The sequence below is a fragment of the Zonotrichia leucophrys genome, chromosome 2 (assembly GCF_028769735.1).
Source record: "Zonotrichia leucophrys gambelii isolate GWCS_2022_RI chromosome 2, RI_Zleu_2.0, whole genome shotgun sequence".
Lineage (NCBI taxonomy): Eukaryota > Metazoa > Chordata > Aves > Passeriformes > Passerellidae > Zonotrichia > Zonotrichia leucophrys.
Window position 1 is genome coordinate 58,559,589 of NC_088171.1, and position 21,706 is coordinate 58,581,294.

At 39.1% G+C, this 21,706-nt stretch overlaps 1 protein-coding gene across 2 annotated transcripts in view; it reads right to left on the reverse strand.

Annotated features, from left to right (window-relative positions):
* Positions 1–20,114, reverse strand: part of SLC9A3 (solute carrier family 9 member A3) — a 49,658-nt gene extending 29,544 nt beyond the window's left edge. For both annotated transcript variants that reach the window (XM_064703400.1, XM_064703399.1), the window contains exon 1: positions 19,856–20,114. In XM_064703400.1, coding sequence (XP_064559470.1) covers positions 19,856–20,045 — 190 coding nt within the window. In that variant the 5' untranslated portion in view covers positions 20,046–20,114. The remainder of the gene's footprint in view (positions 1–19,855) is intronic.
* Between the last annotated feature and the right edge of the window lie 1,592 nt (positions 20,115–21,706).

Genomic DNA, 21,706 nt, shown 5'->3' on the forward strand with positions numbered 1-21,706 from the left:
GATGATTTTTTTCCATGTATCTTCGGATAAAATCCAAGGACACATAAAATAATTCAGAAAATTAAAATATGATCAGCCTCTCATCGTTTCATAGTTTCTGTGAAAGCATAGATACGAATCCACCAACATTTCTAAGCTCCTCCTACCAGGGTTAGTGGCAGGCATGAGGTCTCCCACATGCATTTTTAGTAGTGGTTCAAATATGCACTGACACTCCCTTATTAGCCGGTTTTCCAGTTTTGACTTTTTATTTTCACTTACAAAGTTGAAGTTAACATACTTCATCAAGTCATGGGTGCTTCTAATTGGAGCTCCAAGACTTGATTCTCTGCAATTGGTGAAAACCCTTGCCATTGACCAAAGTGAGAGCAAAACACAGCAAGCTCCTTTGCACTTCTTTACTTTTCAGAGATGCAAATAACTGGATCTCCAAGGCAGCACACAATAAGATTTTTCTTAATAGCACAAGAAACTTCTTAAGACACGGCATAATAAATTACACAGAAGAATATTCTGCCCAAAGAGAACTCTTCCCTCTAAATATCTTCCAGTAGTTGGAAACTGACCGGCAAGCATGAAATTTTTGTATCTTACCTTATGTACCTGTTCACATTCTCCTTAGCATTATAAAGGAATTCAATTCAAAAACTGTTTAGTTCTACCATTTTTGCAATTTTTCAGTGGTGCCTTCTGCAGATATATGTTATTATTTAACACCAAAAAAAAAAACCTCAAAACAAAAAAAACCCTATAGCATACCTGGAGAAATTCCTATAGCATGCCTGGAGAAAAATCTGGTTTATCTTGCCTGTATAATAGCTTAAAGTATAGTCAAATACCAGTTTGTGACCCAAATTGTATCAACTCTAGCTGATCATAATGTAGTTCAAAAGAATCCATTGCTATTATGTTGGTCCACCAGACTAAGACATGGCCAAACCCTCCAAAATATAATATACAGCATGCATTTTCAAGAAAGGATCATTTTGCTTCTCCCATGCCTAAAAGTCATGGATCCCTGGGCATGCTCTTGCTCCCTAGCCCCACACTTTAGTTCCAGCCACATACTGGGTCACAGCTCAGACTGACCAGCTGCATCTGCCGCACCAAGAAAGAAGCAGCAGTGCTGTAGAAATACATACAGCCAATACAACACCCCTGCAAGAGTGCGTAGATGCTGGGATAGAGACAATTGTGTATTTTCTATGTTTGTTTTTTTGTTTGTTTGTTTTTTTTTTTAGTCTGCAAACTCCTTTAACAGACTAATGTAGATTAGATTAGATTAGATTAGATTAGATTAGATTAGATTAGATTAGATTAGATTAGATTGTTTGGAGATTGGTTCTCATTAAAGTAGGAGCCCTGACATCTAAAAAGCAGCTGAGCACTCACTGTTCTAAAATTACTTCTCACTCTTGGTTTACCAAGAATCTCATATAATCACTGAGTTTAATTAGCTTCCTCTGGTGTGTGCTGTGGTCCTCTCATGACACTGAGGGCAGTGTATATTATGCACATCACCTCATCCAGTCTAACAGTGAATTTTTCTTATAAAATGGACAGCACAAAATCCTTAGCAAACTTCCCCGTAGCAACAGTTTAGAAAATTGCTTAACAATAATGACCATTTTTTGTTTCATTTTTAATCATGTTGGCAGTTTCTAAAAGTAGTTCTCGTCAATGCTACTTTCTTTTCTGTTTATTGGGCAATTTTATTTATACTACCACTTTAATCTCAATTTTCTCCAGAAGTTTTGCTGATAAATCTAATCTCTACTTACTCCACTCTTTACTAAGAGAAGGTTTTTGATACCATTTCCTGTTTAAGAAGTTTTACTTGTTTATAATTCTCCTATCTTTTATTATTACTCCCTTTACTTCTCAAGAGTCATGTCACCTACTAGTTCCCTAATAAACTTCCTGCACATGCTATATACTTGATTTCTTTATAATCTCAGGTCTTCCATTTTCTGTTCTATCCTTGTAATTTTTGTTCTTTTCACAGATGCACCAGTTTTGCATCCTTCAGTGCATTGACCTCAGTTGTACTGGATCTTTTTGTTAACATATCCTTCACGACCTGACTTCCTGAGTTTCCTACTTTAGCAAACATAGCATTACTACCTGCATAGCCATAGGCACACCTTTCAAGTAATCACAGCTGCTTATGTAGCCTGCACAGAGTATCTGGGAATTCTCATTAAGAACCATAAATACTAGAAGGGCTATTTGGCTGTTTATGCAGACCTTCATTGCCACACCATCATATTTAATGATCCTCATCTCAGAGGATTATTGCCCCAGCTAAGTCTATGTGAAGGTATACCACCAGCCCTCATCACATTCTGATGAGACTTCATTCTGATTTCTAGCCTGAACTTGTTCACAGATATTTTATGTTCCTTTTCTTTTGCAGAAGTGATACCAATTTTCTTAACTGGCTGGTTTTCCCTAATATTAATTCCTTAATTTCCTCTTATATAAGCAGAGAAAAACCCATGTTTTGTTGCTTGTCTTTGATTTTTGAAAGTAAACAACTGCTTTTCAGTCTTCAGTTCTGTCTATTTAATCTGAGTTCACTCTGTGGATTCAGAGCCATCAGAAATATAGATTGCCTTCTGCATGAGTCATAGGAGAAGCGGGTCAAACGGCATTAATAATTTCCTATTACAATCTATAGCTCAGCTACATCCTGGATTCTTTATCACACTGGTGACTCACAGTCACCTTGTATTCACTTTGTACAGATGTACCTCCTCTTCCCCTTCCCATTCTCATGTCAATTCCTGTCATGGCCTCTGGGTGAAACTGCCCTTTCTATTACTGTATTGCGTACCTTCCCCTAGTATCAGGACTATATATTTTTCCCTGTACAATAGTCAGATCTGCATGAATACTGATAATGTCTGCAGAAATAAGTAATCAGAAAGCTTCAGTAGGAAGGCCCACATCTGTGGGTAAATCTAAAAAAGAGCAAAACCAATGCCCTGCATAACAACTGTCGAAAAACTAAATTCTAGTGACTTCCTGTGGCTGAAAAAGAATCCTCTTGTAGTTTCATACTTTTATCTCATCTTTTCTTTATCTACACAAAAACTATTTTACCCTGTTTTATTTGCAGATGAATTTAGATTTAAATTAAAGAAAAAATATCTTTCATTGTGTTTTAAGAGTGGTTCAGTGGAAGCAAAGATTCAAAGCATTAGGGAATTGCATTTCTAGTTTGTCCAGGAAGTGTTTGGGCAGACTTGTCAGAACTGAAGCTGATCATTATTATTCTATATTTGCCTTTCTAATCTTTATCAACAAAGTGTGCCCAGTTCTTTTTTTCCTGCTCAGAGGACTGATAGCATATTTTATAGTCTTTTGGATTCTGTTCTGTGGACCTTGCAATAACAAAGCAAGTGTTGTGAACTGATGTTGCCATTTTGAATTGTTTATATACAACAGACAAAAATCTCTTAAGAAAACCGATTTTAAGGATTTCTTGTATCAACAGTCCATAGACAGACATGAAATTATTTTATTAATCAATACTTTATGCTTTTACCCAATCTAGAAAAAAATGAGAGATTTATTGAAAAAAAACTTCAAACTATTTTATATCTGAAGAAACTCAGAGATGTAATATATTTATATTGTACAAGAGGTAAAATCCACTTTTAGTATTGGATCTTGGTACTGCCTTAAAATATGGTACATGAACATGTCTATTAATATGATTTATACTTAATCTCGGACATATTTTTCCTAAGCAAGGCACAAAAGTCCTTCATATGGAAGGACTCATTTGAGTTTGGTTTAATCCAGCTCAAGAAACCTTGTTTTATTTGTCGCACATGTAATGGTCACCATTTACAAAGTGCACAGCATTGTAATGAGCTAATTAAGGAGGAAATTTTAGGTAGCTGGTCTCTGTAGGTGAACAATTAACAAAATATGTTAGCAATTAAAAATTTAACCAACATACAGGTCAAGGTTCCCAGGTGATAGGTCATAACATAGTTAGATAGCCTTAAGCTAAACTCAAAGAAGTGTGTGAGTAAGCAACTATTACCTCTATAAGCACTTAGAACATAATGAAGTTTAAACAGTCAGGCACAATTTATCATAATTATGCTATATAGTTCTTTTTTGAAGGGGCAGTCCCACTGCAGTGCAAGTGTGGTAGCATTTGGCCCTTATGGAACTGAATGACACTGAAAAAAAATGGGAACAGTCAAAAATAATATTTCAAAATGAGAGCAAAGTACACATTAGAAACACCTTGAAGTATAGTAGAGGATATAAAACAGGACAGTAAAAGAATCATAAAACTGCTTCACTTGCTATGTAAAGGTATTATAATTAAACTGCAATGCATTGCAACAGCTCCAGCTTTAAAATAGTCTTCAAAGATTCACTGAAAGTTATTGATAGACAGTGGAAGCATTGTTTTAGTTTTAAAATACCAAACTATTTCCCAGCAACATGGGTTAAATAAAGAAATGCCAAAAGCTGAGTTTCACACTATGAATTTTAATTTTTTTTTCCTTTCAACCTTCATTTTAATATGATAAATTAATTGAAACTAAGACATCCTCATGGGAATGTTTTGGCATCCTCTCATAAAGATAAAAATCTGCACGGAAATGGGTTACTAGTAATATAGGAACCAGTTGTTCTGTTGTATAATAAATTGTGTAAGGACGTACCAAAGCCTGAATAAAAACCAGAATTAGTTCTCCCTGATTGAGGTCTACAGTAAATGAAGAAAAAGAAGATGAGGAAGAAATCATTTAATGAATACCAATAGTAGGCTGAAACTCTGTAAATGTCCTTATATGGTAGGGACTTTGTCTTCCCCTGTACTGCTTCCAGCAAGGCATAGTAAGGATTGTTGCTGCTAGGAAGGGCATGAGGGACATAATTAAACCCTAAGGGCTAGAGCAAATAGCTATGAAGGCTGATGCAAGTCATGGGGTAGGAAAGAACTTTTTATCAGGCACTGGCAGACTGGCTTGCTTCCTGCCCCTTACAGTCCACCCCAGAAAGATTTTAATTAATACAAGTGGAATGGCATGGAATTACAGTGGAAGTATTCCTGATTACAGCAGTAAATTAAATAAGCATTATGGTATTCAAATTCCCGAGCGATGCCCACAGACAAAATAAAAAAGAGAAACCAATGAAGCAAACACATATGTCAAGTAGCTCTTGCTTAAAACTGAAAATATGTTTGAGAGAATTAACAAAATATGCCAGGCTATTTTCCATTGAAAGTAAATACTACTGCACGCCCTGAAAAGCTTCAAAGTTTTGCCAGTCATATGTTGGAGGAGAGTCTCCAGCAGCTTGATAAGAGAAGAGTTTCATGGTGGACTACAACTCCTATACATAATTTCAGAAACTCAAAATATACTGTTTATATGCGCCAGAAATTTGGTCATTTCAGATTTTGTAGGTGAGATTTTTAACCAAAAAGTTAGAAATACTTTTAAGATAAACACTCCCTGTTGACATAAGTTGTCCAGAATGACAACAGATGAAGTCTCTTCCCAAGCTCAACGCAATTCAGCAGTGCGCGCTCACAGCCTAGAAATCCACTTGTATCCCAGGCTTCATCCAGAGCAGCGTGGGCAGCAGGACAAGGGAGGACATTCTGCCCCTCCACTCTGCTATGGGGAGACCCTGGCGTTCTGCATCCAGCTGTGAGGTCCCTGGCAGAGGAAAGGGCATGGATCTGCCGTAACAGGTTCAGAGCAGGCAAGGAAGATGATCACAGGACTGGAGAACCTCTGCTATGAAGACAGAAGGGGACACTTGGAGTTGTTCAGCCTGGAGAAGAGAAGGCTCCAGGAAGACCTTATAGCAACCTTACAGTAGCTAAAGGGGGACTGCAAGAGAGCTGGAGAGGGACTTTTCCCATGGACACACAGTGAAAGGACAAGGGGAAAATGGCCTTAAACTGAAGGAGGGTAGATACTAGGAAGAAACTCTTTGGTGTAAGGATGGTGAGGCACTGGAACAGGTTTCCAGAGAGGTTGTGGACTCCCAATGCCTGGAGATGTTCAAGACCAGGCTGGATGCAGTTGTGGGCAACCTGGTCTAGGGGAAGATGTGTTTGCCCACACAGGAGACCTGGGACAAGATGATCTTTAAGGTCCCTTCCAACCCAAACTATTCTATGATTCCACAATTCTCTAATTTATTAGGGCTTTAGAAATATCTTTAGAGCTTTGGAATGGTTTATGATCCCAGAGTTTTTTCAGAAAATGGAGAAGCAAGTAAAAACTTTAGTCTTTAAGAATGCTCTAGACATAATGTGTCACTTACCTGTTTCTCCACGTACTATTATGGAGAATACATGATGGAATTTACTTCATGACCAAATAGCTCTTTTAACATTACTAGCACTAGTCAGAAAGAATATGGTAGAGAACTGAGCAAGGTGATCAGTGGGAAAGAAAGAGGAAACAATTCTTATGTTACAAGAGTTACACAGTACTCTGTCTATTAAGAAAACACCATTTTCACCAATCAAGCCTGTAAGTTTCTGGGTTAGGCAAATAATAAGAAAATAGAAAATGTGACATGCTTTGTTACTGAATGCACTCATTCCTGCCCATAAGAAAGTAAATTTGCTCAGAAATCCAGATATGTGATTTATTTTCCCTTGGACTTAAGGGCAAGATGCATTTTAATTTATATCACTCTGATTTTATCCTGCAAATGGCTCTGAGATACTGTTATCATTCAATGTGCTTTAGCTTGACTTTTGATTTTTGTCCCTACAGTTTCTCCAATTAAGCAACACGTTAACTTTCATACCTTCATTATCTCATTTGAGAGGTGATGTACATGATGGTAGCAGAAGGAGGAACTGTAGTTTAATTAGGGTCCTTGTACTCCAAAATGTAGTACCTGGAAAATAGCTTTGATGCTTTGAAATGCAATAGGAAGGTGGTAAGACAGCTGGTTTTTTCAACCATGCATTTGTGTTTTGTAGTGCATGTGCAGGCAAAATGAGAAAGGACAGTGTGCAAAAAGAAGTTCACAAGGGGATTAGTTTAACATTACTTTCCACATTTGAGAAATAAAAAGGAAAGGAACAAAACAACTGGCTAAAGCTGTATTTGAAGGCTAGCTCACAACTCAAATATTTTGGGTACTTAAGATGACTGTGTATTACAAGGAAAAAGAAAGGTAGAAACCAGACACAAATCCCTTCCTAAGTAAAAAAAATCCCAGAATGCCACATACCTAGACTAAGCATGATTCTATTGTATGATATATAGTAAAAAGTCATATCAACATAGGATTCTTTTCATTGTAAAATATGGTTAGATCCCTTCCAACATGGGAAAGATTTTGCATATATTCCCAAAAATATTTGTGCAGAAATTAAACTTTGGGAGCAGTAAGAATTCAGTATGAAACAAATGTTACTAAACTATCCACAGCAGTGCCTCTTTTTTACTTTTATTACCACATATATAAGAATTAAACTTCAGTTGAATCCTAAAGTAGTTACAATTTGAAGAGACATTTGAAGGTCATCTACTCCAATCCCCCTGCAAGGAGCAAAGACATCTTCAACTGGACCAGATTGCTCAAAGACCCATCCAACCTGGCTTTGAATATTTCCAGAGACTGAGCATCTATCACCTCTCTGGGTAATCTGCTCCAGTGTTTCACCACCCTAGTAATTTCTTCCTTCTATGTATCCTGAATCTTTTAGTTAATAACCACTAGTCCTAGTCCTATCCCAGCAGGCCCTGCTAAAAATTCTGCCCCAGTCTTTGTTTTAGGCACCCCTTAAGTACTGAGAGACAACAATGAGATGTCCCCAGAGCCTTCTCTTCTCAAACAACATGAATGCTCTCAGCTTGTCTTAATAGGAGAGGTGCTCTCACCTTCTGGTCTTCTGGTGTCTTCCTCAGGACTTGCTCCAACAGGTCCCTTTCCTTCCTGTGCTGAGGACCCCAGAGCTGGACACAGTACTCCAGGCAGGCTCTCACCAGGGCAAAGCACAGGGAGAATTGCCCCACTTTGACCTGGCTGGCCACGCAGCTTTTGATGCAGCCCAGGGAGCAACAATAAAATAAAGCAAGGAGCAATACCAATGCCAGAGCAGAAAAAGAAAAACAGTCATTGATTCACACATTATTGTCCACTCCTCACAGAAAGCCCTTGTCAATACCCTGACTCCCCTCTGCCTCACAACACTCCCCACCCTCCCCAGAAAATGACTTAAGGGACACAGATTCACCTCCTCGCCATGCCTCTCCTGGCTGCTGCAAAAATTAATCCTGTCCTGGCTGGATCCAGGATTCTGTGTTTTAGGCACTAAAACAGAAACCTTACCATTGGCAGTAGTACTTCTTCATCTCCCTATAATCAGAAAGCATTTATCACATGATGGCATATCGACAAGATTCTACTGACTTTCAACACATTGGGGTCCTCCAAAATGCAACAGACAACACAGGCTAGACCAGGCAGCAAGAGGAAAATGTAAGACCATTCTCCTTTACATTTGCATGGATCTTTCCTGACACAAGCACTTCAGTACCCCCACAGAAGTTGAATTTCCACTTGCAGTGGCAGATTTATCTTGGACTGCTTTTAATCTTTTAATAAATCACAATAAACAGAGGAAACTTCATACTTGCTCCTGCTGTTTTTACATCTTCATACTTTCAAACACCAAACAGCATTATTCAAGTGAACATGCCTTAAAAAATATGGTTTTTAGTAAGATCAACTGTGCTGTATTCCTTAAGAAAGGCTAAAGAATTAAGATGCCTTATTGAGTGCTTGAAAGTAATAATTTTAGTTCAAAAAAAATTTAGCTTATCCTTTAATTATAATTTTCTTCAGTACAAGTATTCAAGACATGAGAACAACATATTCTTCTGTTTACTGAAAGGCTAGGGAACATAAGGTTCAAATAAGATTAATGTATTGTGTACTAAGGAATTGCTGCTCTCCTTAAGTCCATGGTAAATGTGAGTCCTTTTTTTTAACCTCATGTAAATTGTAATAACCTCACCCTTAAATCAGAGAATGTCTGAAAATTGAGTTAATTTGAGCAGAGGAGGGGGAAAGTGAATTACAAAATCTTATTTTTCACTGACTTCAGTGATGTATCTCTCATACTGAAAAAAAAAATTGAATTTTCTGAACTTATATTCTTCATTTCTAACAAAAATTTTGGAGGATTGTTGACTTTTTTTCTAAATTTTGTCACAGAGAAAGTAATAAAACCCGCCTTCCTTTTCCAGGCACTTCTATTGCATAAGAAAGTGTAAGTTTTCACTGGTACAAGTTTCAGACTCTGTTAAACACAGCCACTTAGATATCTGGCCTGAGTGGGCCACTAACCTATCTTTTATTCTTGCCTTGGATCATAAGACTTTGCTCCATGCAGCTATTGGCAGATCCAGCTTCAAATATCCCAGATTTATAGAATTTCGGGGAGCAGGTGGAAAGGTGGCTCCCTCATTTGAAAGAATACTTAGCATGACAGCGAACTGAAAAAAAATTATATTCAGTGATTTGATGCCTATACATCTTCTCTAAGAAATGTTGCCTGTACAGCAGATACACTGTATTCCACAGGATAATATGGAGAGCTACTGGATGAGTCCTCTTGAGGATAGATTGCCCAAGAGCAAAAGCAATCCCCTTGAAGCTCTATAGAGCAAAGTTTCAAAAATCTTACATTGCTAACTCATGATAAGACATTATGATTAACAGAAGTCTTGATAGAATCTGTCAGGCAGTAGTTTATGACAAAATCCTTTCAATGAATAGAAAATATTTTAACAGAAAACCTTTAATGACAGTCAAATGCTTTTCTTTGTGATACCAAAGCAACAGAAACTGAGAAATTAATTAATACATTTATTTGTTTGTTAGGCTTTGAATGTAAATATGGAGATTCCTTCTGCAGTTTTTCTAACCCTAACCCTAATTCCAATGTTTTTATGCTTATGTAATAGCACCCTCATCTGTAGCTTCCATTCTGCCCTTCATCTCATACCTTTTATCGTACTTTTTCATTCTTGATCAGGGCACTGCTCAGTTCAAAAGTGTTCATTTTTTTAGACGTAGACTATCTTTCTCAGTTCATTACACCAGAAAGATTGTGCATGCAACTTCAAATACTTTTTTGCCTATAAAGTTATTTGTTATTTCTTTTCTACATGTCTTCTATAGTAGCAAGTGAAACAATGGAGAAGCATGAGAATAAACACAGCATTTCAGCAGTAGTTCTACTTAGAAAAAAAAAATACACTGTTCTCCACTAATGGTCATCCACAGCATCTTATCTGACCAAGTAACTGAGTCCAAAATATCTTTATGTACGATTCAATAATGTTTCTTGACAAAATACCAGTTCAATAGTTGAAATGTCCTCCTATCCAGAGTCAGAGTTTTCACAGTCCTTTGTGAAGTGAAATGAAGTTAGCTAAATGAGTATAATTTTGGGAAGGAATAGAAGACCATTATGGCCATAATTTAGGGTCCTTTTTTTAGAAGGACAAAGGCAGTCTTCTTGAGAAAAGCCCATTAAAAATGGACAAACTGAGACAAAGTTGCAAAGTGCCAGTGCTCCAAGTCAAAGATGCAGAAGTAATAGCTGCATAAGTACGGAGAGCCACAGAGGAGTGCTTTTCTGGCATACAGCTTGTGTGCAGGAAAGGGATTAGAAGGAAACAGGGTACGCTACAAACACCACCTCTGAGTTTACACATGTTCCTGCTGACTCATTTAGCTGCTGCTTGAGCTTGGTACTACCGGTGAACAGATCTCACTGCACATTCCCATCAAGTAATAATGATAATTCTCATTAGAATATAAATTCATCCTGGGGAAAGGTTCGGCTAAAACAAGAGATGAAACTCACAGTGTATCAGGTAAGAAAAGGCAGAAGGGTGAGTGATATATGAATGAAAGCCATTCATAACAGAAAATTGAAGCCACTCTGATCAGAGCGCACCTAGCTTAGAGGAGAGATAAACTATTCTGGTACTTTGTCATTCCTACATTTAATTCATTGGCATGATCATGTGGCTACTGTATGACCACATTGTATTCCTCTCTTCTTTGTAGTGTGCAATTTTGTGTTAACCAAATTGTATCAACTGCATACACAAATATTACTTTCTTTGACCAGGTAAGATGCAGATGAAGGTCTATCTATGTATGACCATTGCTAATCCAAGGTTCTGCAGATCTGACAGAGCAACTAATTCGGCAAACAGACTCATGAGGGACAAGAAATTTCTCAGGAGTCAGCACGGTTCACTACATGAAGTGCTTGACCAACCTGTTAACAATAAGTGATGCACATGGAAGATGAGGGGGGAGCAGTGCCTGATGAGTTTCTAATGAGCCGTCAATAAGGCCTTTGACGCTGCCTCCCAGAACAGCCTCAGGCTGTTGCTGTAGGGGTTGGATGGGCCGCTCTGGGATGGATTGAAAACTGGATGAATGGACAGACCTTGAGGATGGCGATCAGTGGTGCAAAGTATAGTCGGAGGCTGGTAACTACCAGCGAACCCCGGGGGGTCTGAACTGAGTCCACTCTTGTTTAACGTCTTCACTAATGGTCTGAACGATGGGGCAGAGAGGAATTCAGCAATTTGGCTGACGACACAAATTTGGAGGAGTGGCGGACAGGCCAGAGGGACCTTGACAGGCTGGAGAAATAAGCTGACAGGAACCTTGTATAGAGTTTGGCAAAGAGAAGTGCTGTCCTGCAACTGATGAGGAACAACCCTCCACACCAGTACATGTCGGGGGCCACCCAGCTGCAGAGCAGCTTGGCAGAGGTGTGAGGGTGGCCAAGTACTGGCAGAGGCTGCCCTGAAATGTTGTTGTAAATAATCAAAAGCTGTCTGGACATGATCATGGCAATGAGCTGTAGGTCACCCTGGATGAGCTGGAGCATAGGACCAGATGTTGCACCTTCCAACCTCAACAAGCCTATGACACTATTATTTTATGATTCTGTGACCTCCATAGGAGACTCAGTATCAAACGGTTTTCCCCCAGTTCACTACTGTCCCGAATTCATTCCAAGAGCTAAATAGGATGGAATAGCTTAGAGGCAGAATTATTTCAACAGAAAATCTGGATATTTAATTCAAACCAGGTCTGAGAGCACTTCAAACTCTGGACTGTGCAAAGACAGAAGAGCAAGCATTCAAAAACTGCTTCAGTCATTCTGGAACGAATATTTTAACCACTTAAGCCACTAAGTAGCATTTATTAACTGAATTTTCTAAGCATATATCTAAGCTGCCAAGGTCTGAAAATTTACATCTAGATATTCACCAATTTGGTATTTCACTGGAGTAGGATTGTAATATTGCCAAACTATATCTATATTTAGTTTTATGTATGATCACATAACAACTCTACCTCCATTAACAGTACAACTGTTAATGTATCATTAACATACATTAACATAAAGCTATCTTATACTAACTGGTATCACCTAGTCCCTGGAATATTATTATATCACCAAACCAATGAAACAATACTAATTTTAATTAAAGAGCTAGCAAGTCTCTCCATCAGTTTACAATCGATTTGCACCTGGGAGATTTTCATTGTGGAATCTCACAGTTGCAAGACCTTTACCGGTTTCTTAATATTTAATATTTTCCTAAAAGCTTAACTTATTAAACTGGCTGAATCCATAAAGATACTAGTTCAAACTAGTTCAAACTCCCCCCCCTCCCATTTTTAAAAAGCAGAAATAACCATAACCATATGTTTTTGAAAAATCAATCTACAATCTACACTGAGATCTTTCTTCCCTGGTATGTGACTACTGCTATTTTACATTATGCTTTGGCATAAACCAAGGCATTTTTTCTTTCAATAGATAAATGCAGAACTTCACTCCTAGACACATTTTAATGAATCCAGAATTACTGCTTCTATTTTCATTTAATGGAAGGAGAAAACTCTCCAGATCCAGCTACTTAAAACCCCTGTTATTGTGCAGGTCTTTCAGAATACCTTCCAGTTTTCTTCTTCCATGAATGAACGTTAAATATTCGTGCCTTAATTAAAAGTGTTTCCACTTGATGTCTTGCATTCCATCTTGGTCAGCTCTTCCTTGTCAGCCTGTAGTTTCAGTATTTATGACTTTACAGTGCTTTACATAGCAGCCAATCGGGTATCAAGTCATTCCTTCCACAGGGGTAAATACTCTGCAAATTGCTTTACAAAAGGAAACAAAGTATTGCAACACCGCAAATCCGCCATGCTCTGTGGTTTACCAAGACAGTTTTAATGGTGTCTAGTTTTAAAGGCTTGCCACTTGTCAACAGAACGAATAACAATTAAAGACTGTAGTTGTTCAGGCCATTAGTCTAACTTCATTGCTGCAGGGAGGAGAGAAAAATCAGAGACATTTTCCTGAAAGAAAATGAATACTCAGATAAGAAATCTTCTTTTTTGACTTTAGACTCAACATTTCATCTTGGAACAGAGTGAGACATATGATACAGAAGAACTAAGTAATACACTAGGCTGTTAATTCAGAGCAATTAAATCTCAGGTAAATAGGGGTGGGAACACTTTTAGCTGGATTTCAAACATTTCTTAAAGTAAAGTTGTGGTAAAACTACTGATTTTTGACAGGGTTCTGGTTGTGTGTGTCAAACAAAGTAATAATTCAGGATTTCCAGTACCAGCTTCCCTACTAAGCATCACTAAGACACAAAGCTCCTCAAGAAACAAAGGGGGACCTCAGAGCCTTTCCCTTGAAGAACAAGTGTACACCTCCTCTGTACACCCAGAAGGTTTTTCTGCTTGGTCTTATTCCTTGTGGGGCTGTGGTCTGCTGCATTACCACAGAAGAGATTTACAGTCACTTCGGGGGTTTGTAGATCGCTCTTGGTAATAAGTGGCTTGAGCTCTGAAGACAGTAAATCAATGGTTTCAACAATCCTAAGACTACAGTATTAAAAGGATTCCATTGTTCTGCAGAGAACGCTGAGCACTTTGCACACAGGTGCCTGAAAGTAATTGATGGCAGAGATCCTTCCTTAGGTATGCATGCCTGAACTGTATTCAATTCAGGGCCATTCTCAAAATGCCATTGTTTTCTTATGTAATTCACACAAGTTGCCATTGTACATTTGCTATTTGCCTGGGCATGTAATCTGAATCTTGTCAAATTATACTATCCTGATATCTTCTTCCCTGCTCTAAATAATTAAGACTTGAGACTTGTGAGACTTGGAGGGGGAGGGGGAAGAAGATAGATGTGTGTTACAGGGAGACAGGAAGTACAGGAAAATTATGAATAAGGCACAAGACTAAAATGGAATTTAAATGTGGGAATAGGCAGTCACTTAAAAATATGGGTCACACATTATCACTTAAATATATGGCTCACAGGATTGTTCCTAGCATTGGAAAGGCAAAGCAATTATTCAGTTTTGGAAATACTCTTTTCAGATGCCAAAAACTTATAAAATGTGAGATATAAAAGGTAATTCTTTTAAAAGATAAGAGATTTTACAGAACTTAACATTCTTAGTTCACAGGTATTTTACACAGCATGTTGGAAAAGAAAATACAGCATCATACAAAAATGAAGACACTGCAGATATGAAACAATTGCCAGCACAATTTATAGTGTTTCTGTGGCTATCTGGGGAGAAAATGCATATGCCTCTGTTCTAAGTGTGCTAACATGTTTCAGCTTCTACTGACTTCACAATAAAGGTAAAAGAAGCATTTTCCCCTTCTTATCTTTGTCAGAACATGGGGGAAGGCAGCTAACTCCAGACTTCTTAAGTCACAATGTAAAGACTTTTTCCATATTGTCATTTGCTAATGAAGGCAACTTTTAACAAGATCTACAATCATAGGTTTTAAAATTTGCAGGATCTGATGATATCATCAGCTTTGAATCTCTGACTCCATTTTCAGTCAAATACACCCAATTAAGTTCTGCTAAGCAGCCTTCAACATTTTTTCCAACTATGTCATTTACTGAAGAATTGCCAACAGAAGAGCTAGTCTCACATTTCTTATTTTATTAAAACAATACCCCAAATCACTTTCTCTACATAACTGACACTTTTCAGTAGCTAGAGTGCCAGCAGGAGAAACTTTGGAGTCAAATGGGCTTTTGTTATGACAGTTTGCTTTGGAAGGAGGGTTATTGATTTCTTCAAAGAAAATATTGCCTCAGGAGTCTAAGTTAGATGGGTGGTTAGACCTGCCTTTCACTGTTCCTTCCCCAGCCCATCCCTAACATGCTTAAAATTCTCCACAGCAATTGTTTGTGTTAACAAAATATTCTAAAGTGCTCCTTTCTCAGGGTAGTTTGAGACAATGTGAAGGAGCTCAGGCATGCAGAAACTAGACTGTTTGTGGGGAGCCATATCTCTAAGCTTAGAGATGCATTGTGCTCTGAAGCTCGCGGTCCTCCTGGGGTCTCAAGAGCTGATGCACTCAACAAGTCCATCTGACACAGTGTCTTCACCAGCCTTCTCCTATGTGTTTGCTCACTGTTATTGAATCATTTCTTCCCCCTCCTACAAAGCACTGTGGCATTCCTGAGGACAGATTTACCAGCTGCCCTGGATTCAAATTTCACTCTCACTTTTTAATTTCTTATATAAAAGCCTTTAGAATTTGTATGCAACTACACAGAAATTAAGGGGGAATAAAAAGCTTTTGTGACATTCTTAGACTCAGCATAACCTATACCAACAAAAATGGTTGGCAAGAGGTTTGACTAAGATAATGAAAAGGCTGTGTATCCTTCCTCATTCCTGTTCATAGTCACTTACTCTCCCACTATTTCTTCCAGTTGCTTATCTGCATACACTGAGCAAACCCAGGGGGCCAGACAGACAGAAAGGCTGCTTTGAAGGGCTTTTTTTTTTACTTTGGAACAATTACCTAATCTTCTGTAAAAATGTTGAAAACTGTTATAAAAATATTAGAGTACAGAAAGGGATTTAAACTGCAAGAAGGAATTTCACAATTTCCCCAATACAAACTCCAGTGAAGATATAAATACAATCTCTCTGTGTTTCCTAGGATTCTGAACAAGGTAGAAACACGTATTACATATCCCTCAAGTAGAAAGCATACTTTTTTTTTTTTTTGCATTGACATGGAGAAATACCGTCACAAAATTGTATACAATGTTCAGTGTTAAAAAAATTCTTCTCAGCCATTTTTAGCTTCTGAGCTCATTATTCCTTCCCTTCTTCTACTTCCAAAGTTTTCTGATCTTCCACCTGTTCTTACCTCTTTCTGTGGAGACTTTCCTGCTGAAATATTTTGTGTCTTCTATGCATCTATTTATTCAAAGTTTATTTCCAAGATGTTATCAATGACAGACATATAAGAAGAAGAAGAGCATATGGCCAAGTGAGCTTGGAAAGAATGTGAGTCTGGTCAGTATACAAGTGTCTTTCATCTTAAACTAGAACTATACTGTGTGAGCATGTTGTTTAAAAATGGTACATCCTTTACCTACAGCAGGAAATATTTGTACTGTCTGTAGCTATAAATGCACACGTGTGCATTTAGAGGTTATTCTTTTTCAGTGGTATTGCTTATTTCTTCTGGAGCACTGAGATAACCAGGACGTGGACTCCTGAAATCCACTAGGATGGTCCTCAGCTGTACCTCATGTACTTCTTCATGTAGATAAGATGATTTTCTGGCTTAGATTTACAAATGTAAGTAGTTTATTGGCCCTATCCCACAAAGATACTCCTCTGTAGTGATAAGAGAGCCTACCAAAAGAAGAAATAAAGATCATTAGCCAAAGCAGAACATTGTGAACCTTAAGAATGTTTCATGTGAAGTGGAAGAATGAAAAGTTGGAATATCTCAGATGAAGAGGGTCAAACTAAATAAATTAGAATATGTTAAGCAGTAGACCAGGATGCATCAGAAGTTTCAAGGAAGGCACATATTTTTTGATTTTCTATAATGCATGAAAGCCAATTGTATGAAGATTCTTTTCCACTGTTTCATTTGTAGCAATATTTAGAGTTAATCAGTAACTAGACCAAACTAAAACTAAAAAAGCAGTTTCCTTCTCCAAAAGCCCAAAACACTAGTCACTTCCTTGTGTATTGGGATACTTGTGAGAGTTAACATACAGTAGTTTATGTTGAAGAATACTTTGTACACAATATGAACATCAAGCCCCAGAAAATCTGCAAAAATCTCCTAATACAAAATGCTTCCCCCAGTCATATAATATCATGAACTGAAACTTGTTTTTTTACTAAAACCCTGAAATTCCACACAAATAAAACAAAACAAATCTAAAAAAACCCGAAAGCAACAAAAATCCAAATAAGCACTAAACCAGTAATGCTATCCCAATTCAAGAGAAAGCGAAGTATTGTCATACACCTTTATCCCCAAGTACCAACTGCAATTCCTAGAACACTTTCTGCTGACCCAATTGTCTATCATCCATCAGTAAAATAACTCCCAATCCCTGTAGCCATGGAGAAGAGAGCTTGCATGTGTAAGAACAGCTCCTTCCCTGCTGAAAAACCCACAGCAAAACCAGCAGTTTCACTCCACTACAACTGACCTGCTTCAGGTAGCAAAGAAACCCAAGGATAGATGCTCTGTATTTTCTTTCTCGGTTCTTTTCTGTCGGCTTTTTGAATATGTAAACTTTCTTTGATGCAGCACAGGACTTTTGCAATTCAAAATTTTCTCATAGATTTCTGACCCACTTTCCAGAACTCGACACACAAAGGCAGACAGAAGGCTGAAAAGCTATTTTTTTCAGTTCCCTTTCTCACAGACTTATATGAACACCTTCACGATTTCTTCATTAAGAAGGTGTTGAACAGTGAGTGTACATTCTTGCTTTTCTCTGTGTTATTTGTAACTGATGGGAAAAGCAGAGACATTCACAGGCTCTTAGAGGACTACAGCAGTTATCCACTGCTTCTCCAGAAATTATGTCCAGAGAAGTATAGGATCAAAAATACAAATGTGAAGAGAGAAACATACAAAGCTTAAGAGCTCTGGGGAAGTGATGGAGTCGATGATAGCTATGATCTACTAATAAGTGACATGCTCTGTGCAGCTATGAAAGAAGTACAAAGAATTTAAAAACAGAATCAGCACCACTCGGCTCCTGACAGTAAGCGCTTTATCAAGAGTTTATATCAAGGACTTCATGGTAAAATGGCTCATATTAATCTCAACTAATCTCAATCCAGGCAATTGCAATTTAAATATAGTACAATCTAACTGTCCTGTTCTTGGGTTCAGTGGCTTTAGACACAAACTGATATGGTTGTGAACCACTAATATTACACTGTACAACTGGGCCACATGTACAGAACAGCAAAGCCTAAATAGCACAAGGCCTTAATAACTGTACTTACCCAGAAGACTATCTCAAAAAGAAGGTTCAAACAAGCAGCCTGTTTATTATTTTGTTCAGTACAATTTTATAGGTACTCAATGTTGTCAGTTATTTTCTGTATATGGTTTCCTCAGCTTTCTAATTGCTATAACTCATCAATAAAAGTAAATTAAAACATAATTGTCTGTTATGTAAACTGTGATGTAGCAACTCTCTGAAGACAAACTATTTGCATAGCGTAGTCAAACAGGTTCAAAGAAAGGTATTTAGTTATATATAGTTATATATATATATGGTTAATCAAGTAAAAGCTAAGATGCAAATACTGCTGGAAAATTATGTACAATATCACCCCAACCTCTAACATACTCCTTTTTAAAATACTTTTTTGGAGTTTGGAGACAGCATTTTCCATCCAGGTCTTACTATGCTTCTCTTATGTGCTAGACAGAACATACCCAAGTATATCTTTTTACATCTTTCATTCTCTGCGGCATGAAAAATCTATGGGATGTGATTATGGTATACCAAATTAGTACTAACAGTACAAGTCCAGAAAAGTCTTCAGAAGGATTTTCAGCTGACCTAGTGAGAGGAGACTGATTATAGAAAATATTTATTTTAAATTAAAATGGCATTTACAGTGTCAGCCAAACTGGAGGTGTGTTTTTAGGCAAAAGGTCTGAAAGTAATAGCATTAATCAAGTAAAATGCATTCTAATTAAACAGTGACTTTGTCGTTCTGCAAACTGCATTATCGGTACAAGATCGCTTTTGGAAAAAGTCACAAAGTTCAGAACACAAGAGTTGGAGCATTCATATAAATTCATTTAAACTACACCGAAGTTAGGCTAACTCCTGGCTTTTCACTTGTTCCAATTTCTTGAAGAAAATTCTGGGTGGTCTAAAGCTTGTATTTTTTTCAGCTACATCAGATGGTCTGATAATATGTGTTGCCTTTCTCTATAAACGATGCTCTTTCACTAATCCAGCAATGCACTTCAAAGCAGAAAACGCTAAGTTCATATGTGCAGTTTGCACTGGTTAGTTTTGATATTACGAGCTGATTTAGTTAACAACCATAGGCAGGAGAAGAGCGTATCATAAAGTGCGATAGATATAGTGTAAGCAGTAAGGCCCGATTTTTGTTTCACTTTTGCAAAAAAGTTTTTCCTGGGAGCAAGGGTAATGCAAGGTCTCAAGGAATTGAAAGGGTTTTCAAGGAGTCAGATGCAGAAGCCACAGTCTTGGTCGGTGAAAATGAACCAGGTAACCCTTCGAGGCTGGTGAAAATCACACTGCTAATCACCGCGTAGGGCAGTATTATGAAATCAGGACAGACTACAGTAAACCCCCTGAAAACGGGTCAGCGGACCTATGATAAGCTTTCTTCATTTACGTTGGGTGGGAGAAGGGCAAGGGGGGAGGGAAAGGCAGAGGACATGTATTAATATGTAACTCCAGACTCACCTATTTTGGCCAAGCTGGCCACAAGTATCCAGAGTGCAATGATATACGGCTCTTTGACGTGATCCCATTTGAAAGAGACGATGGCAAAGCTTTCGTTGCTATTTTTATGGCTTTCCGAGCTTCTCTGTCCCAGCGCCGCTGGGAGAGCCATCAGCCCCAGGAGAAGCGCCACTCCAGATACCGGTCTCATCTTCAAACCGCACAACAAAATCCTGCTTCCCCTTCCCGGAGAGATCCCGCCTCTCCGGAGGTCCTTGGGGGCGAGGTCCTTGTCCCTGCGCCCAACGGCTCAGGACGGCGGGACAGCGGCACGCGCGGCCGAGGGCGGCAGGGTCCCCTCCTGTCCCCTTCTGTCCCGTCCCGCACCGGCTGCCCCAGGCGTCGCCTCGCGCGGGGTGGCAAAGGACGGGTCAGAGGCTCCGCGCACACGCAGATGCTTCGAGCTGGGGTCCCGCTGCTCGCCCGCACCTGCCTTTATCAGGCTGTTCCCGATCGGACGGAGGCGGAGCCTCCCGCCGCTCCTGCAGAGGCTGCCGTGCGGGGACGGGGACGGCGATGCCGATGCCCGGACTGACTGAGCACCCGGGGATCGGCGGGCAGCTCCGCAGGCTCTGGCCTGTGTCCGTGCGACCCTGGGCAGCTGGGCAGCAAACAGCAGCGGCCCGGTGCTGCTGGCGCTCGGAGCGGCGCTGGGAGCGCTCCCGCGGGTATGTCCTAGAGGAGCCCGGCGTCCGCGCCCCCACCGGAGCCGTGTGCGCGGGACATCCACAGGTCTCCGTTCGGGCGCTCTGGATGCTTTTGCATAGGCCTCCCTCCCTCAGCCTCACTCTCCCTACAGGTTGTCACAGAGGAAACGCACTCTTTTGCGCTTCTCAGCCTCGAGCCCCATTCTGAGCTCGATCGAGCTCACCGAGGGCACAGCAGCACGTTCCTCAGACCAGCTTTTCCTTCTGTCCACCAGAGAGCACCTCTTCCCACGGTGCTCGGGGAAAGGACAGCAGCGTGCATCATTCGGCTTTCCACTTAGGTCTGCTTATAGCTGCTTGTTAAGATATACTGTATTAAAAAAGCTATGTGGCTTGGTTTACTTTTTTTTTTTTCCTTTTTTTTTCTTTATGCTTACACCGTGAGACCTTTTAGGAGATTCTACTCTCTCCCTAAAGCCTGTTAGCCTGTTTGCTATCTTGCGTGGTTCATGAAATCATGGGACCCTGGTGCTGCAGGCAGATGGACCCATGATAATCACCACCTTGAAGTAAAAGGACAGCAAAGCATCCTGTTCCCGACGGGCAGAGCTGAGGGCGCCCTTCCACACGCCTCAGCAACAGCAGCAGCAACTCCACTCTTGTGTGCTCCAAAACAATCTGTGTGCAGTCTGCACTTTCTGTGACTTTCTGCAGAAAAACACTACCTTTATGTTTTCCTAACATAACAACTGGTTTTATTAGAGGTAAAAAATGAACAGGACTCCTTTAAAATTATTGGAAGACAAAGAAATTATTTTTTATTATTTCAATCACTAAGGAGAAAACCCACACACTTTTTCATAGTCATCTGTCCTGCACAGACACTCCATAAATAAACTAGCTGGTTAATTAAATCTATAAATTTCCATGGCATGTTATTGTCATTATTACCTCAAAGGAAGTGCAGGCCCCAAATTGGACCAGCTGAATTCAAACAATGAAACATCTTGCAACTTTCTTTCCTTCTTCATTATTTAAGTGAAAGGGAATTATGTGGGAAGTTTTTTAAGAGGGAGCAAATCTGAAGACAGAATTGGCAACTCTTTTTAGGAAGCAGGACAGACAGCAAAATATGTCCACATTCAGTAAATGTTGTAGACAAAGA